Genomic DNA, 18,826 nt, shown 5'->3' on the forward strand with positions numbered 1-18,826 from the left:
GGTGCCAGTTTAATCCTTCCTGCTGCTGGTTTTTCAGTCTCCCCACATTGTCACAGAGTCTTTTTACTAGGGCAGACTCTGGGTCAAAACATACCTCTTGTCCCAGAGGTAGAAGATAGTTCTGATGGAGAATCTTGACAGGCCCATTCCCATTACCTAGAAAACTGGTGTGTTTGGCATCTGACTGCCCACTGCACAGGGCGTAACCACCCAACAGTCAGCCAACTTGTGCTTCCCAGGTAGTCTCAAGTTCTTTCTGAGGAAAAACCAGACCTTTTGATCATACTTCCTCTTATTTCCTTGATTCTGCTTGGTAACTACAACCTCAGCTAATTCATAAGCCTTCTCATATCAGACACATACTTCAGATAAGTATTGGGTTGTAGTTCTTGCTTGTTAGTCCCAAAACACAGGTTGACAGGCAACCTCGCCTTGCGCCCAAACAACAGATAATATGGCGAGTACCCAGTAGCTTCATTTCGTGTACAGTTGTAGCAGTGGACCAGATGTCCAATATGTTGACTCCTCCACTTGTTCTTTTTTCTGATCTCCAAGGTTCTGAGCATGTCTAGCAAGGTCCAATTTAACCTCTCAGGCTGGGGATCACCCTGCGGGTGATAAGGCATAGTCCTCAACTACTCGACTCTGAGCATGTTCAGTAACTCATGTTTCAAAATCTCCTTATCCCATCATCTATTCTTCAGTTTCAGACATTCCTTGAGGTACTTCTGGTCTATACGGCGAGGCCTCCCCCTGATCTCTTTGCCACTTGGCTGAGCTCAGCTTCATTCCCAGATTCTACTTTCAAAATCCCGTCCCTGATCACTATGTATCCCCCTGGGGAGCCCATGATAAATGAAATACTTCTCCCATAACACTTTGGCCACCGTGAACACCCTCCGATCCTTGGAAGCGAAGGCTTGCGCGTATCTGGTGTAGTGATCTGTAATGACCAAGACATTTGCAATGTCGCTGGCATCTGGCTCTATTGACAGGAAATCCATGCACACTAGGTCAAGTGGCTCTGTACTCTGCAACTGGGATAATGGGGCGGCCCTCATAGACAGTATCTTCCTCCGTGTACATCAACTGCACGACTTGCAGTACTGTTCGACCTCTGGCTTCATCTGGGGCCAATAGAACTGATCTCTGAGCAATCCATAAGTATGTCAACCCCCAAGTGGCCATAATCATCATGAAGTGACACAATCCTCCGATACTTCTCAGGCAGAACCAGCTGAGAATGCCGAGGCAGGTCTGGAGGCAATGTGATTTGGTTCCTCAACTCCAATCTCTCAGTACTTGAGACACCACAGCGTGTTTTGTCCTGTCCGCTTGAGCCAAACGGTGCCGATGCCCAAGTTATCTCGCTAAGCAGCTGCCACTTCCCTAGCACTCAATTTCGGCAACTACTTTGTCTTCAGAGCAGTCAGATTGCAGTAAGCTTGTGGGATGGCACCATCAGAAGCTCCCAGTTGATCTACCACTCAATCCTGCCCTTGCCTTCCCCATGATGGGAAACTGGCACATGGCTTTCACTCCTGGGGCAGGAACACTCCCTGTCCCCTTGCAGCTGTCATGTGATGTCAAAACAATGCATCGGCATTAATGTTCCAACTTCCCGGCTGGTTCTTCAGGCTGAAATCATAGGCAGACAACGCTGCCAACCGCCAATGGTCTGTAGCACTCAATTTCGCTAAGGTCAAGATATAAGTTAGGGGATTGTTGTCTGTCCTCACCTCAAACTTGGCACCATAGAGGAAGTCACTTAACTTATCCACCACAGCTCATTTCAATATCAGGAACTCCAACTTGTGCATGGGATAGTTTTTCTCAGAGGGTGACAGACTCTGGCTGACAAATGCAACAGGTCTCAACTCTGTGCCTTGATCCTGATACAGGACACCCCTTAAGCCCTCTCTTCTGGCATCCGCCTGCAGTACATACAGCAATCGGGGGTCTGCAAAAGCCAGCACAGTCGCTTTTGTCAGCAGCTTCTTCAGTGACTGAAAGGTTTCTTCGCATTTCACATTCCATCTTGCTCCAAAAGGCTCCGAAGGGTTAAGATGATCTTTACCCTGCTCTCCTTTTGTTCTCCTCCCTTTCTTCCCCAAGGGAGGGTAACCGCACAGAAGCTGATTTAAAGGATGACTCACTTTCCCATAGCCCTACACAAACCTCCGATAGTATCCACAGAACCCAAGGAACGAGCACAAAGCACTCACAGTCTTGGGCCTTGACGATGTGGTCACCGCCTCTAGACAGATCCTTAGCTTCTCTATCCCATGAGACTGTACCCAGCGTAGTTGACAGACGTCTTGCAGAACTGGCACTTGTCCAGGGAAAGCTTTCAGCTTTCAGGCAGCGCAGCACCTTCAGTAGCCTTGCTTCATGTTCTTCCAAGGTGGATCCAAATACTATGAGATCATCCCAGATACACCAACACCTCACGTAAGTTCATATCCCCCACCGTTTTCTCCATAACCGCTGGAAAGTCACAGGGGCTCCCTATGTGTCCTGGGGTATCCTTTCGAACTGGAAGAATCCCAGTGGACATATAAATGCTGTCTTCTCTTTGTCAGCCTCACTCATGGGTATCAGGTAATACGCACTCCTCAAGTCCGGCACACTGAACCACTTCACACTATTCAGACAGGCAACTGCACCTTTGATCCTCGGGTCCGTATACTGGTCAGGGATGGTACGCCTGTTCGGGGTCCTATAGTCCACACACATCCGTACCTTCCCATTCTCTTCTTCCTGACCACTACTATTGGGGACGCATCGGGGCTCTGGATCCCAGCTTCCTTCAGCTTCCACGAATGCTCAATCGATCTTGCCTCTGGCTTCGTCAAGTCATGGTCCCGCTCTGGGTTGAATTCTACGACCTCTTCTGTCCTGCGTCTTCTCTCTTCATCTCCCTCGAATAAAACCCCAAGCCCAACCTTAGTGTTCCTCACCAGAGAAATCACCCCCTTAATTCGACCATCCTAATTGGATGGCACACATTTCTCCTCATCTCATATCTTCAACAATAACCCAAACAAGCTGAAACAGAACAGGCTGCTCTTACAGAACTGCTAAATGAAATACATACAGCATAGCAGTAAAAATATGAACCAGGGCATTACATACTCTTTTTGTTCTATCACCATCTCTCTGTATCCCAGATCTGCTTGCTCTGTATCCACTTAACAGTTAGGATTTTTTTTATAAATTATCGTTACTTTTTGATGACTTGTTAAATATCTCCAGTAAATAAAGTAGTATCCAGCTGCATATGCACCTTCTTGGGAAATTTTAAAATGTAAAATGGTGTTTATTTATAGCTATGTTAACATTTATACTTGTATTTATCACAATACAAGGGGTGATTGATAAGTTTGTGGCCTAAGGTAAAAAAGTAAAGACATCCGTTAGTCTTGCGAGACCATGGACCTGCGCCTGGAAAGTCTGCATTCTCCAATAGAAGGAGTCAATTTTAGAAAACCTTGCACATTTATTTTTCAACATAGTCCCCTCCTACATTTACACACTTAGTCCAGTGGTCATGGAGCATACGGATCTTGGACCTCCAGAAAGTGTCCACAGCAAGGGTGATTGATAAGTTCGTGGCCTAAGGTAGAAGGAAATGAGTTATACAGCTCTCATTACATTCACATGCAGTTCAACTCTTTGAGTGATTAGGCAGAAAGTTTGAAGTTAATAACTCATCTCCTTCTACCCTAGGCCACGAACTTATCAATCACCCCTGCTGTGGACACTTCCTGGAGGTCCAAGATCCGAATGCTCCACGACCGCTGGACTAAGTGTGTAAATGTAGGAGGGGACTATGTTGAAAAATAGATGTGCAAGGTTTTCTAAAATTGACTCCTTCTACCTTAGGTCACGAACTTATCAATCACCCCTCGTATAGTTCAATTTTTCATTGTTCATTTTAAAACGCAGGCTGCTATATTTCAAGAACGCAGATCACTATCATCTTAAGGACAGTCAGTGGTGGGCAATAATCATTGGCTCCACCAATAACACCAACACAACACTTCATATCCAGAATTCTGTGGGTTCGATCTGGAGTCTTCGATAACTGAGGACAGTTAGCCTTTCACTTTGCTGGGAATTCCCAGTCACACACCTCAGACAGTCTTCCTAGCCTCATGTTCCAATTGGTGTGACTTAAGGTGTTGCACATGAACTACTTGTCCAAGGAGTTTCTGATCATTTCCCGGAATAATTACCAGGTGAATGCATTCTATTAGTGAGTTAAAAATGTGAAGTGGCTGTCTTTAATCTTTTCCTCTGCAGCTTGCCTCTCAGAAGTTTGAGGAAGGGGAACAAGCTTTTATGGAAGCCAGAAGGGTAGAGTCTGAGCACCAGGCACGACTGCATGCTATCCAACGGAAAATGGAGAGACTTCAGCAGCAAGAACAGCAGATACACCAGGTACGAGAATGGCAGCGGTTGAGGGGAAAAGCAAGCACGTTTACACTTCTTACTGTTGGGTCAGCTGGGGGTGGCTTTGACAAGCACTTCAGCTGGATGGGGAGGAGAGAAGACAGCCTTGGCATGCGGTGATCATGCTGACCCACCTCCATGTACTGAGCCTGTGTAACAGGGAGAGGAAAATAACAGACATTTTTTCATGGGTAGGGGGTAGGCAGTAGGCAGGAGGGGAGATTCGACTGTTTCCGCTTAATACTGTGATGGAACTGTGACAGTGTTTGTAAAAAGGGAGTGTTGTTTCAATCTAAGTGCTTAATAGATAGGAGTGGGTGATTCTGTTGAAAATAATATGGGAAGAGAAATAGATGGATCAAGTTGCATCTGTTGCGACTAAACTCAATTTGATTTTCAGGAACGTCTGAGTCTCGCCCAGCAACGATATCAACCACGCAAATTCACAACAGGAATTCCCGTCAGTACACTGGTGCCACCTATCAGGAACCAAATGGTACCCATGGTAGACCATTCTTGTAAGTGCTTCATTGAAACTACAATCTCCCGTTGATTGGTACATGCAGGGCACTTTTTGTTAGTTGTATTCCTCAGCTTGTAGCGCTCAATGCAGAGGGGTGTGTAATACCTACAGTAAAGAGTGTATTGCGTGTGGAGATAATGCAGAGTAAAGGTGTGGAGTGGCACCTACACTGTGTCCATCAGCTTTGAAAAGACAATGTTTAAGAGCACGCATTAAAGTACTACACTGCTTTTCAGTAAAATCAGGCTACATTTCTTTTTCAAAGATGCTGCCTGAACAGGTGAGTATTTCCAGCATTGAACAATCTGCTGCAGGAACTCAGCAGGTTGAGCAGCATCTGTGGGGTCATGGGGTGTGGGGATGCGGGGGCGGGGGGAAGAAGGCAAGAGGAATTGTCAGCATTTCAGGTGTATTTCCAGCATTCTGTTTTTAAATGGCTGACACCACAGCAGCTCTTTCTACAACGCTGAAGTACATTTCAAGTTCTGGAGCTCTAGCGAACCTGCAGCTGTAGCAATGAGAGAGTACACTGAGTCAGGCTGATGTTCCCCATGTTAAAAATGATCAGGGATTGGATCTTCACAAAACCCTCAATGTAAATCTATAGGTCATTTCAGACCTATGACTCCCAAATGTTTTGATACTTGTAGTTTCTATTAATTTGGGCTGTGGTAAATCACTTAATTTTCCCTTTGACACTGTTAGAAGCTTTTGGCAGTAAGATTCCAAATAAATATGGCAAGGTGTCATCAGCTCAAATCCCAAAGTCGAGGATGTGATTTCAGGCTGTTTGGCTCTCTCCATACATAAGGAATATATGAGGTTCTGACAATTTTGAAATTTTTCTCCAACTTCAAGTGATTTTTGGAATAATACTATTTGTGTCCTTCATTGCAAGCTGCAAAAGCCGAAGGTAAATGTTAAGTGCTGCTCACTTCTCTTTCAGATCTTTCTCCAATGCGCGAGAATGCTCTTTGTAGTACACCTGGGAATTCTGGATCAGGTCGATATACTGAGAAAATTGTAGGATCCGAGGCTTCAGAATTGGGGGCCAAGCTTGCTATTTTCAGACTTGCTGGTGAGAAGGTGAGGTCTGTTGATCTTTGTGAATAAAAGTTGAAGCAGGAAATGGCCATTCATCCCCTCCTGTCTGTTTTCTCATTCATGACTGGTTTATCTGTGCAGTAGTCCTGCACTAAAACCCATATCCCTCAATTCCCTTAATATCTTAACATCTATTGACCTCAGTCTTGAATATACTCCGTGACTAAACCTCCACAGAGATGTTGTAGAGAATTCCAAACAATCAATATCTGCTGAGTGAAACTATTTTCCCTGTAAGTCCCGAATGTGAAACTGTGATCTCCAGTCTCTGAGAAGCCTGTGTGTTTGAAAATTGAAAAATATTCTGGGAATACATCAAACAAGTTATTTTGTTGACTAATGAATTGCAGTGGAAATTGCCAAAGGTGAACATTGCACTGAATAAAAAGAATATTAAATCAAATTATTTAAACACTAGGGTAGTGGTCGCCAACCTTTTTGAGCCCAAGATCCCCTACCTCGGCCTTAGTGAAAGGCAAGATCTACCCTTTAAATCGTTTAGAGGAAAAACAACTCAGATTGTACTTCCAACTTGAGGCCTTTTACTTGGACTAATTGTATTTGAATTACATAAAATGCTTTTGTCAAACTTTCAAATTAATTCAACCAAGAAAACACTGTAACTAGCATATCAAACATGCCGTAGCTGTCTTTCTTTAAGAATATTACAATACTTCATACCTTTTGTAGTAACTTCTACTTTGAAAAAGGACCACTCGACAACTTCATGTCCAAAGGAACAACTTTATCTGGGATGGCAAAACCAATGCGGCCGAGGGGCTTATACACACATGCGCAGAAAAGACCAGAAGTAGAACCCCGCAACCCCGGAAACAACCTCTGTTTACAAACAGCTTTCCGTAGCGGGAGTATTGCTATATTACCATTATCCTAATTGGTACTAACTTATCTTTATAATGCTCACATTACAACACTTCTCCCCCTTTAAATTCCAACATTCCCCAAATGTAAAAGAACTGGGAAACAAAAAACAGTGGTGTCATTAGCTTGCGTACCCCTGAAACTTATACTAGTGTCTCAGTAACAGTTTATCAATACAAAACACCTGAAAAATGTGGCAGATTCAACATTCAGTCTAACAAAGGAAACTGTCCATTCGAATATTCAGTCTGTCAGGAGGTTTGCGAGGGAGCTGTGCTGAAACGGTTTGTTGACTTGCTGCCTGAGATAAAGAAAGGAGGAGCACGAGGAACTGTCAGATGATGCGTGGCTACTAGATTTAGGGTTTCGGACAGACCTAATGGCTAAATTAAACGCAGTTAACAGCGAGCTCATGGGAAAAGACCTACACCTGCCCCACATGATAAGCACAGTAAATGTGTTTAAGGCCAAGCTTGGTGTTTGGATTTCAAATTTAAAGAACGGAGGCTGACACACTTTCTCAACTTGAAGAAACTGTTATAGGCCATCAAGGAAAAAAAAACGCTTTTCACCCTGAGCAGTACTGTGCTTACCGAGACAAACTGGCAATAGAGTTCGATTGGCGTTTTGGGGAGTTAAACGTCATGAAAGATATTGCTGCATTTATTTCAAACCCATTTCTGCTAATCGATATAGAACAGATAGCAGCCAAATTCCAGCAAGTATTTAGTGTGCCAAGTGATATTGAAATGGAAATAATTGATTTGCAAAATGACATTTAGCTTAAAGCAAGATCAAGGGACGATGACTTTTGGGGGCTTGTCGGGGAGTCTTTCCTCATCTCACCACATGTGCACTGAAAGTCAGTGCCTACTTCGGGTCAACTTACCTGTGTGAAATTGCATTTTCACAGATGAAAATTATTAAAACTAAGTACAGGAGCTGTCTTACTGACAGACACCTCACAGACTGTCTCAGACTGGCTGTCTAGTTATGAGCCCAATCTCAGGGAACTAGCAGAAAGTATTCAGCCCCAGTCATTAAAATAATGAAACTCAGAAAGGAAGTCAAGGAAGGATTGACTACTGAGTCTTTGTGGATGGAAGTTAGAACCAGGAAGGGGTCAATAACTCTACTGGGTGTTTTTTATAGACCACCTAATAGTAAGAGGGACATCGAGGAGCAGATAAGGAGACAGATTCTGGAAAGGTGTAATAATAACGGGGTTGTCATCGTGGAAGATTTCAATTTCCCAAATATTGATTGGCATCTCCCTAGAGCAAAGGGTTTAGATGGGGTGGAGTTTGTTAGGTGTGTTCAGGAAGGTTTCCTGACACAATATGAATATGAGCCTACAAGAGGAGAGGCTGTACTTGATCTTGGTATTGGGAAATGAACCTGGTCAGGTGTCAGGTCACTCAGTGGGAGAGCATTTTGGATATAGTGTTCACAATTCTATCTCCTTTACCATAGCATTGGAGAGGAACAGACAAGTTAGGAAAGCGTTTAATTGGAGTAAGGGGAAACATGAAGCTATCAGGCAGGAACTTGGAAGCATAAATTGAGAACAGGTGTTCTCAGGGAAATGTACAGCAGAAATGTGGCAAATGTTTAGGGGATATTTGCGTGGTGTTCTGCATACATACGTTCCAATGAGACAGGGAAAGGATGGTAGGGTACAGAAACCATGGTGTACAAAGGCTGTTGAAAATCTAGTCAAGAAGAAAAGAAGAGCTTACGAAAGGTTCAAAAAAACTAGGTAATAATAGAGATCTAGAAGATTATAAGGCTAGCAGGAAGGAGCTTAATAATGAAATTAGGAGAGCCAGAAGGGGCCACGAGAAGGGCTTAACAAGCAGGATTAAAGAAAATCCCAAGGCATTCTACATGTATGTGCAGAGCAAGAGAATAAGACGTGAGAGAATAGGACCAATGAAGTGTGACAGTGAAAGTGTGAATGGAACTGGAGGAGATAGCAGAGGTACTTAATGAATATTTTGCTTCAGTATTCACTACAGAAAAGGATCTTGGTGATCGTAGGGATGACTTACAGTGGACTGAAAAGCTTGAGCATGTGGCCCTCCTGCTTCAAATTATCCACCATTGTCCCTGTACCAAAAAAGGCCAAGGTAACATGCCTGTCGCACTCACCTCAATAATAAGCAAATGCTTTGAGAGGCTGGTCAAGAATTACATCTGCAGCTTATTACCACCCAAACTGGACCCCCTACAATTTGCCTACCGACACAACCAGTTGACAGACGATGCAATAACTACTGCTCTACATAGTGTCCTTGCACATCTGGAGAAGAAGGATGCTTACGTGAGAATCCTGTGCTTGGATTACAGTTCAGCATTCAACACCATAATTCTATCCAGGCTCGACAAGAAGCTCAGAGACCTTGGCCTTGACCCTGCCTTGTGCAGCTGGAGCCTTGACTTCCTGTCAGATCGCCAGCAGGTGGTAAGAGTGGGCTCCCTCACCTCCACACCTCTGACTCTCAATACAGGAGCCCCTCAGGGCTTTGTACTGAATCCCCTCCTTTACTTTACTCCTTATATACCCATGACTGTGTCGCCACCCACAGCCAACGACACTACATTGATTGAATCTCAAACAATAACAAGGTGGCCTACAGGGAAGAAGTCATCTCTCTGACACAGTGGTGTCAAGAAAACAACTTCACCCTCAATGTTGCAAAAACAAGGGAGCTGGTTGTGGATTATAGGAGGAATGGAGACGGGCTAACCCCTATTGACATCAATGGATCTGGGGTTGAGAGGGTAAACAGCTTTAAGTTCCTTGGCATCCATATCACCGAGAACCTCATGTGGCCTGTACACATCAGCTGTGTGTTGAAAAAGGCATAACAGAGCCTCTTTCACTTCAGATGGTTGAGGAAGTTTGGTATGGGCCCCCAAATTCCAAAAAATTTCTACAGGGGCACAATTGAGAGCGTCCTGACTGGCTGCATCACTGCTTGATATGGGAACTGTACCTCCCTTAATCATATGATTCTGCATAGAGTGGTGCGGACAGCCCAGTGCATCTGTAGTTGTGAACTTCCCATGATCAGGACATTTACAAAGACAGGTGTGTAAAAGGGACGTGAAAGATCTTTGGGGACCGGAGTCACCCCAATCACAATCTATTCCACCTGCTACCATCTGGAAAATGGTACCGCTGTATAAAAGCCAGGACCAACAGGCTCCACCAGGCCATAAGACTGATCAACTCACGCTGATTTGAGTGTATTTCTATGTAACATTTTTATAAATTGCTATGATTGCACATTGCACATTTAGACGGAGACTTAACGCAAAGGTTTTTACTCCTCATATATGTGAAGGATGTAAGAATTAAAGTCAATTCAATTCATTAAGAAAGAGGATGTGCTGGAGCTTTTGGAAAGCATCAAGTTGGATAAGTCACCGGGACCAGCTGAGATACACCCCAAGCTACTGTGGGAGACGAGGGAGGAGATTGCTGAGCCTCTGGCAATGATCTTTGCATCATCAGTGGGGATGGGAGAGGTTCCAAAGGATTAGAGGGTTGAAGTTGATGTTCCCTTATTCCAGAAAGGGAGTAAAAGAATAGCCCAGGAAATTATAGACTGGTAGATCTCACTTCAGTGGTTGGTAAGTTGATGGAGAACATCCTGAGAGGCAGGATTTATGAACTTTTGGAGAGGCATAATATGATTAGGACTAGTCAACACATGGCTTTGTCAAAGAAAGGTCGTGCCTTACGAGCCTGATTGAATTTCTTGAGGATGTGACTAAACACATTGATGAAGGAAGAGCAGTAGATATAGTGTATATGTATTTCAGCAAGGCATTTGATTAGGTACCCATGCAAGGCATATTGAAAAAGTAAGGAGGCTTGGGATCCAAGGGGACCTTACTTTGCGGATCCAGAATTGGCTTGCCCACAGAAGGCAAAGAGTGGTTGTAGACGGGTCATTTTCCGTATTGAGGTGGGTGACCAGTGGTGTGCCTCAGGTATCTGTTCTGGGACCCTTACTCTTCGTGATTTTTATAAATGACCTAGATGAAGAAGTGCAGGGCTGGGTTAGTAAATTTGCTGATGATACAAAGGTTGGGGGTGTTGTGGATAGTGTGGAGGGCTGTCAGAGGTTACAGCGGGACATTGATAGAATGCAAAACTGGGCTGAGAAGTGGCAGATGGAGTTCAACCCAGATAAGTGTGAGGTGACACACACAAAAAACGCTGGTGAACTCAGCAGGCCAGGCAGCATCTATAGGAAGAGGTTCTGTTGATGTTTCGGGTTGAGACCCTTCATCAGGACTAACTGAGAGAAGAGATAGTAAGAGATTTGAAAGTGGAAGGGGGAGATCTGAAATGATAGGAGAAGGCAGGAGGGGGAGGGATGGAGCCAAGAGCTGAAAAGTTGATTGGCTAAAGGGATACGAGGCTGGAGAAGAGAGAAGATCATGGGATGGGAGGCTTAGGGAGAAAGAAAGGGGGAGGGGGGGAAAGCCCAGAGGATGGGCAAAAAGTTATAGTGAGAGGGACGAGAAAAAAAGAGAGAAAACAAAAAGGGGGGAAATAAATAAATAAATAAAGGATAGGGTACAAAGGGGAGGTGGGGCATTAATGGAAGTTAGAGAAGTCAATATTCATGCCATCAGGTTGGAGGCCACCCAGACGGAATATAAGGTGTTGTTCCTCCAACCTGAGTGTGGCTTCATCTTTACAGTAGAGGAGGCTGTGGATAGACATATCAGAATGGGAATGGGACGTGGAATTAAAATGTATGGCCACTGGGAGATCCTGCTTTCTCTGGCGGACAGAGTGTAGGTGTTCAGCGAAACGGTCTCCCAGCCTGCGACAGGTCTCACCAATATATAGAAGGCAAACATATAATTCTCTGTAACTTCCGCCACCTCCAACTGGATCCCACCCCTAAGCACATCTTTCCCTCCCCCCCACTTTCTGCTTTCCGCAGGGATCACTCCCTACGCAACTCCCTTGTCCATTCATCCCCCCCATCCCCTCCCACCGATCTCCCTCCCGGCACTTATCCTTGTAAGCGGAACAAGTGCCACACATGTCCTTACACTCATAAATAAATATCTATTTATTTATTTTTCTTTCCTCCTTTTTTCTCCTTCTGTCCCTCTCACTATAACTCCTTGCCCATCTTCTGGGTCCCCCCCCCCTTCTTTCTCCCTTGGCCTCCCGTCCCATGACCCTCTCCCTTCTCCAGCCTCATATCCCTCTTGCCAATCAACTTTCTAGCTCTTAACTCCATCCCTCCTCCTCCTGTCTTCTCATATCATTTCAGATCTCCCCTCCCCCCTCAAATCTCTTACTATCTCTTCTTTCAGTTAGTTCTGATGAATGGTCTCGGCCCAAAATGTCGACTGTACCTCTTCCTATAGATGCTGCCTGGCCTGCTGCATTCACCAGCATTTTCTGTGTGTGTGGTTTGAATTTCCAGAATCTGCAGATTTCCTCGTGTTTAAGTGTGAGGTGGTTCATTTTGGTAGGTCAAATATAATGGCAGAATATAGTATTAATGGTAAGACTCTTGGCAGTGTGGGTCCCTTGGGGTCAGAGTCCATAGGACACTCAAAGCTGCTGTACAGGTTGACTGTGTGGTTAAGAAGGCATAAAGTGCATTGGCCTTCATCGACCGTGGGATTAAGTTCAAGAGCAGAGAGGTAATGTTACACTACATAGGACCTATTTGGAGTATTGCCTTTAGTCACCTCACTACAGGAAGGATGTGGAAACTATAAAAAGGGTGCAGAGGAGATTTACAAGGATGTTGCTTGGATTGGGGAGCATGCCTTATGAGAATAGGTTGAGTGAACGCGGCCTTTTCTCCTTAGAGCGACGGAGGATGAGAGGTGACCTGATAGAGGTGTACAGTATAAGTTGATAAGAGGCATTGATCGTGTGGATAGTCAGGGCTGAAATGGCTAACAGGAGAGGGCACAGTTTTAAGGTGCAGAGGGGATGTTAGGGGTAAGTTTTTTTAAGCAGAGAGTGGTGAGTGCGTGGAATGGGCTGCCAGTAATGGTGGTGGAGGCGGATACAACAGGATCTTTTAAGAGACTCCTGGACAGGTACATGGAGCTTAGAAAAATAGAGGGCTATGGGTAACCCTTGGTAATTTCTAAAGTTCGGCACAGTATTGTGGTCCGAAGTATTGTGCTGTAGGTTTTCTATGTTCTATGTTTCCAGCTCTGAATAGAATCAGCACATTCTGAAATCATATTGTCTATTTCAGTCTGACACACAATTAGCTTAATAGTGCCCCTTCAGTGATTTGTCTTGTTCTCTCCTTCTGCAGGACCATGATTTCCTTGAAGATGAGCAGTTCTTCCTGGAGACACTGAAGAAGGCTCAATATAATGTATTTAGCCAAACAGCATAAAAACTGCATGATGCTGGTCTTCCATTGGCATTTTTTTTTACATTTGTTATGATTATAAGCTGTGCAAATTTTTAATCTAGTATTTTTTAATATATATTTTTGTAGGAAAGCAAGTCAGGTACATCAAAATATCATTTTGTGAATGAATTATGTACCTGATTGTTCCTGTGGTAACAATTTCTAACTCATCTGCTGGCTTGGATGTAACTAATTTTTTGACACAAGTTTAGACTGTCTATGAAAATCAAACAAGCCTAGTCCCTCAAATGTAAATCACATTGTGTGGGTAGTTGGCGGACTTGACCTGGCAGTGTTTGAAGCTACACGATTTGTAACGGAACTTTTTCAGTGATTATGAACCAAAATCCTATGCAAGCAGGGAGTTTAAGCATGGTCTGAGTTTTCTGAAATACGCACTTCTAAATCATAATTAAAAAATTAACTTGCCCACAGCCCATACCTAGTTCCTATTCCCTTAATCATTTTGTTTACTTGATAAGTTGATTATTTTCCGGGGAAGGACTATAGGGTTTGACTTGATACTGGAATTAGACAGTCAGATGGCAATCTGTGTTAAGTATAGAGGAATAGCAGTCTTAACTTTTGAACATTAATGTACATCAGATTTCAAATTTGAGAATGGTCTTTTTAATCCAGTCAGCAGATTAATCCATGATCAAAAGTATTAAAAAGTCTCATTCTCTTGAAACTGTGGCTCCAACACAAAAGAGCCCTGCTACTTTCTAGAATACTCACTTCATGCAAAACAACCTAACTAGTTCATCTATTTTTACTGTAGGGATTCTTGATAATTTTCTAGAGATTAATGTACATCATGAGAAGTTCTCTACAGAATTAAATGCAGCACATTTTATTTATATTTTTAAAATTAAAACAAAGTGCGGGAAGTGGAACTGACTGTCTTACCTACTTCCAATAGCATGTCAGTTTTGGATAAATGTATATTGAGATAAAATATGCAGATTCAGGTCAGAACGTTCCCTGCCAGTCTGGCTCACTACTCTCTCGACTATGATGTGATTCTATCATAGTGATGTGCTTGTATGAATGCATGTGCCCTCTCTTCTTAGTTTTAGTCTCAAATGGATCAACATCGGTTTAACATTGTTACATTTACAGCAAGGTAGTTTAAGGCTTGGGTCAAGTTTAATTTTTTTCCCCTCCTGAGCAACCTCACATTGACTCAAACTTTGATAGCACACTAACAATGTATCTATTCTAATCTTTAATAGTTTTACTGTTTCTAATCTACAGGGGAATCTAGCTGATCTCCCACCATGAAGCACATAAACCACTGCAGTGCCGTGAGAAGATGAAAAGGGTTCAGACCATTAATTGGTTTTCATCTGTAAAGGCTTCAACTGATGTTTTAAAAATGTAGAACTATAAATTTTATTACATAAATTAGACCAATGTGAATTATAAAATCACAGAAACACATAAAAACAAGAGAACTAACCTAAAGTACACAAATAACAGTATAAAAGAATAAACAAACACCTTAAAATCATGTTAGATAGTAGTCATGGACAGCCTGGAGCAAACATTCATTAAATTTCTCCGTTCCAAGAAAGTGAGTTAGGGAACCATTTCTCTCCAGCACAAATATGATGCTCCCCAAAAAAATGCATTCTTGACATCAAAATTCTCCAAAGTAACCACCCCCAGGACAACCCATTCATGCAGGGAGCCTCTGTTGTCCTCAAATCTGGTTACACTCACCCAACTACCAAATTTTTCCTTCCAGAAAATGACTTCAGCTATCCCATGTTCATTGTTACTATCAACAAAAGCCAATTTTTTTTAAATGCCATTCAGCCTAACTAAGAAGCCTTATTACAAAGTAGGTCTAATGGTCTCACGCCTATTAGTTCTTGATTCTTCACTGCTGGACAGTTTCCGAAGATGTGGCCGGTATGTGCTGCCCTTGTCCATTGCAGTATTTCTGTTATGAAAGCCATTTTAGAATCAAAGTCGTTTACTGTCATATAAGCAAATACAGTAGATTCTGGTTAAACAGGACAGCTGCTTATTTGAGACAACTCTTACAGAACAAAAAGTAGTTGAGAAACTAGCCAGAATTCCCTTTGTTTATTTGGGACACTATGCCAGTTAACTGGGGCAGAAGACTGCAGCTGCACAGTTTCTAACTAATGTAAGATGCATACTCTTGTGTGGCTTTTAGACACTACACCATGCTTAGAGCAAAGTTTTTAAATATTGTCAGTAGCATGTGCTTGTGTTTTTTTAAAAAAAAAGTGACTTGTATCACAGAAAGTTGGTGAGAAATAAACAGCAAGACAATTTAGAACTGTTTTGCTCACAGCGGTTTCAAGCATTCAGGCCAGAAACAGCTGGGAGTGTAAATGAAAGTTACTTCAACAAGTTAGGAACTACAAAGAATTGGAAGGTATCAACATCATTTTGGATGTTAAAATGAAAATGAAGATTTGGAGGATGCAATTGTTAATAACATTTTATGAAGGTAGTCCACTATCTTACACTAAATGTCTGTGCTGATTTTGTTTATTTACAGTCAGTCTAAAGAATGTGGCAGATGAACTTTTCCATCAATAATTGTTAGGAACTAATACAGTTTGTAGCACTGTAATAGTATTGATGGTGCTATAATTTTCCCTGTATTTTATTTGAATACATAGTTTGTTCCTCAGTTAAATAGTAGTTTGTCTTTTGTGTACCTTTTTACCTATTTCCATAAAACTTCAGCGAATTGGGGCAGCCACTTAATTGGGCCAAAATGTACCGGTCCCACTAAACTCCATGTGTGCACACAGATGCAATGAAAATATTCCTGGCAGCAGTGTCACAGGCACATAGCATCAGATAAGCAGTATTCACGTGAAAAACAAATTTTACACAGTTTTTACAAAAAAAAATGAGAACAAAAATAGTCTATTAGTGCAAAGTGGTCACAGTGTTGCTATCCGAGGTAGTAATTAGGATTGTGCTGGTGGGTCCAAAGAACTGAATGGTTGAAGGGAACTAGCTGTTTTTGAACCTGGTGGTGTGGGACTTCAGGCTTCTGTACTTCCTGTACAATGCAGCAGCAAGAAGTTGGCATGGACCAGACAAGTTCTCTGCCTTGCCAGTCATCATATTTAAATGTATGTATTTCTATTTTTGCCTATTATTTGAATACCTTCAGCTGCCCAGGCAGTACCTCTTTGTAAAAAAAAAGGAAGGCTCCATTAGGCTGATGGCTGATATCTGAGGTGCACAACGTTCATGCACTATATCCCTCCATGAGCAAATATCTGCCACTTCTGAACAATCTCAGTGTGGGTCTTTGCATTCTGGAGCGGAGTTTGCCACCCAGTGGTGAGAAATTCATCTGCACAGTCTGATGTGATCCAAGTTCAAAGTAAATTTATTATCGAAGTACATTTGTCACCATATACACCCTCTGAAGATTAATTTTCTTGCGGGCATACTCAAATGCAGAATAGAATAATAACCATAATAAAAAAAGACTGCACCAACTTGGGTGTTCAATGTGCAAAAGACAACAAACTAAATACTTTTTAAAAAATATCAAGCATGTTAGATGAAGAGTCCTTGAAACTGAGTCCAGAGGGTGTGGGAACGTTTCAACGTTGGGGCAAGTGAAGTTTTTATGAGAGACTTTTTCCAGAGGACATGGGCTAAGGGTGAAATGTGAAAAGTTTAAAGGGAACATCAGGGGAAACTTCTTCACTCAGAGTGGTGAGAGTGTGGAATTAGCTGCCAGTGCAAGTGGTGCACAAGAGCTCAATTTCAACTTTTAAGAGAAGTTTGGATAGGTACATGGATGGGATGGGTATGGAGGGATATGGTCACGATGCAGGTTGATGGAAGTAGCCAGTTTAAATGGTTCCGCACTAGGTGAGCTGAAGGGCCTGTTTCTGTGCTGTACTTTTCTGACTCAAAGTTGAGTGAAGTTATCTATGGGCTATTCCTTCAGACATGCACACACATACAAAACAGAGGCGGACATCAAGTCACAGTCATATATTTAGCCCTACTGCTCTATGCCAAGTAAGATGCCCATCTAAACAAGCCCCATTTCCCCCACATTTGGCCTATATGCCTATGATCCCTTCCTATCCAACTTCACCGTCTTTCCTTTTCTGGTACGCTAGTAGATCATCAGCTCAGTGAAAGATGCTCTTTGGTCTGCCCAAAATGTGCTGGACTCCAGCACAGTGAGATGCCCTGTAAGCTAATACTGCAGACGGGTATATTCCAGGCTGCAGCAGTATGTACTGAGGGACACACTGGAGCTCAGAGCAGCCAGTGTAAGGGCTCTGGAGAGCTACAGTCCAGGTTTCTCTCACTGCGGGGACGAGTCTGCTGCAGAAACCCTTCAAACAATGGAAGGATAGTAATGGTGCTGTGGACAACAACATGCAATCCCAGCCACTCCTCACCCTGCACACCCACACCATAACCAGCCCTTCCTTGGTTCCACTGTCTAATCAAACTTAGTTACGTATCATATTAAAATTCCTTTGCTAACACAGCTTCTGCTGTTACTAATGTATCTTCCTGTTTTTCCGTACTGCTAATGGCAGCTCACACCTATAGGGAAGTGCAGGAGCCATAACAGGGGTCAGATTCTGCCTCCCAAATCTGTTTTAATTAAAAAGTTCACCAGAGCCTTACATGACTTAGCCACCCCGTTTCAGGTGCCAGAATATCCTGCAGCCTAGGCACCCCAGATCTACCCAATAATTTCCTAAATAGCTTCCCATGTTCTAATGAAGACCTGTGGCTCACCATGATCACATGTTCTACTGTCTCTGATACCTTACAGAAGTCACACCACCCATTCCCATGTTTACCAACAAGTGCCAAAGTAATGTGCAAACCCGTGTCCCAACCTCAATCTTGTCAACGACATATCTTCCCTCCTACCCAAAAGACGCCTTCTGTGAACTGATGGAACCAATTTGTAATACCACCTCCATGTCCCACTCCTATCCCCAGTTTGCCCTCGCCCTCTGAAAACACGAATTAGTACCAATGAACCTTGAGCCCCTACAATACACAGGACTGGGAGATGATTATTCCCCATATTAATCTGTCATTCCATCCCAACTACTTCGTCCAGCAAGTGGAGCAGAGAGAAGAGTCAAGTCCAGAAAAGAGCTCCCACCCTTGGCAATATCCACCCTTGTCTGTCTTCCATCATTTAAACAAACTAAATCATATTCTTACCGAGACTCCTCTACCACCACCCCATTAGTAGCTGTAGTCTTATTGCCCCACAAACTAATTTAATATCTGCATTAAAGATACCACAAAAAATATTTACAATTCAATAATTGTACAGGTATTATTCTCCAGAGAAGGCAGAATTTTGTACAATAAACACTGTTTCACCAAGGTGGTACAATCTCCCCTGGTCACCCTCCACCATGTCAGGATGCTGAAG

At 43.0% G+C, this 18,826-nt stretch overlaps 1 protein-coding gene across 2 annotated transcripts in view; it reads left to right on the forward strand.

Annotated features, from left to right (window-relative positions):
• Window positions 1-16,035, forward strand: part of LOC134336604 (fas-binding factor 1 homolog) — a 140,727-nt gene extending 124,692 nt beyond the window's left edge. For both annotated transcript variants that reach the window (XM_063030931.1, XM_063030932.1), the window contains 4 exons: window positions 4,306-4,443; window positions 4,856-4,973; window positions 5,925-6,064; window positions 13,288-16,035. In XM_063030931.1, coding sequence (XP_062887001.1) covers window positions 4,306-4,443; window positions 4,856-4,973; window positions 5,925-6,064; window positions 13,288-13,371 — 480 coding nt within the window. In that variant the 3' untranslated portion in view covers window positions 13,372-16,035. The remainder of the gene's footprint in view (window positions 1-4,305; window positions 4,444-4,855; window positions 4,974-5,924; window positions 6,065-13,287) is intronic.
• Window positions 16,036-18,826: the final 2,791 nt, after the last annotated feature.

The sequence above is a fragment of the Mobula hypostoma genome, chromosome 22 (assembly GCF_963921235.1).
Source record: "Mobula hypostoma chromosome 22, sMobHyp1.1, whole genome shotgun sequence".
Classification (NCBI taxonomy): Eukaryota; Metazoa; Chordata; class Chondrichthyes; order Myliobatiformes; family Myliobatidae; genus Mobula; species Mobula hypostoma.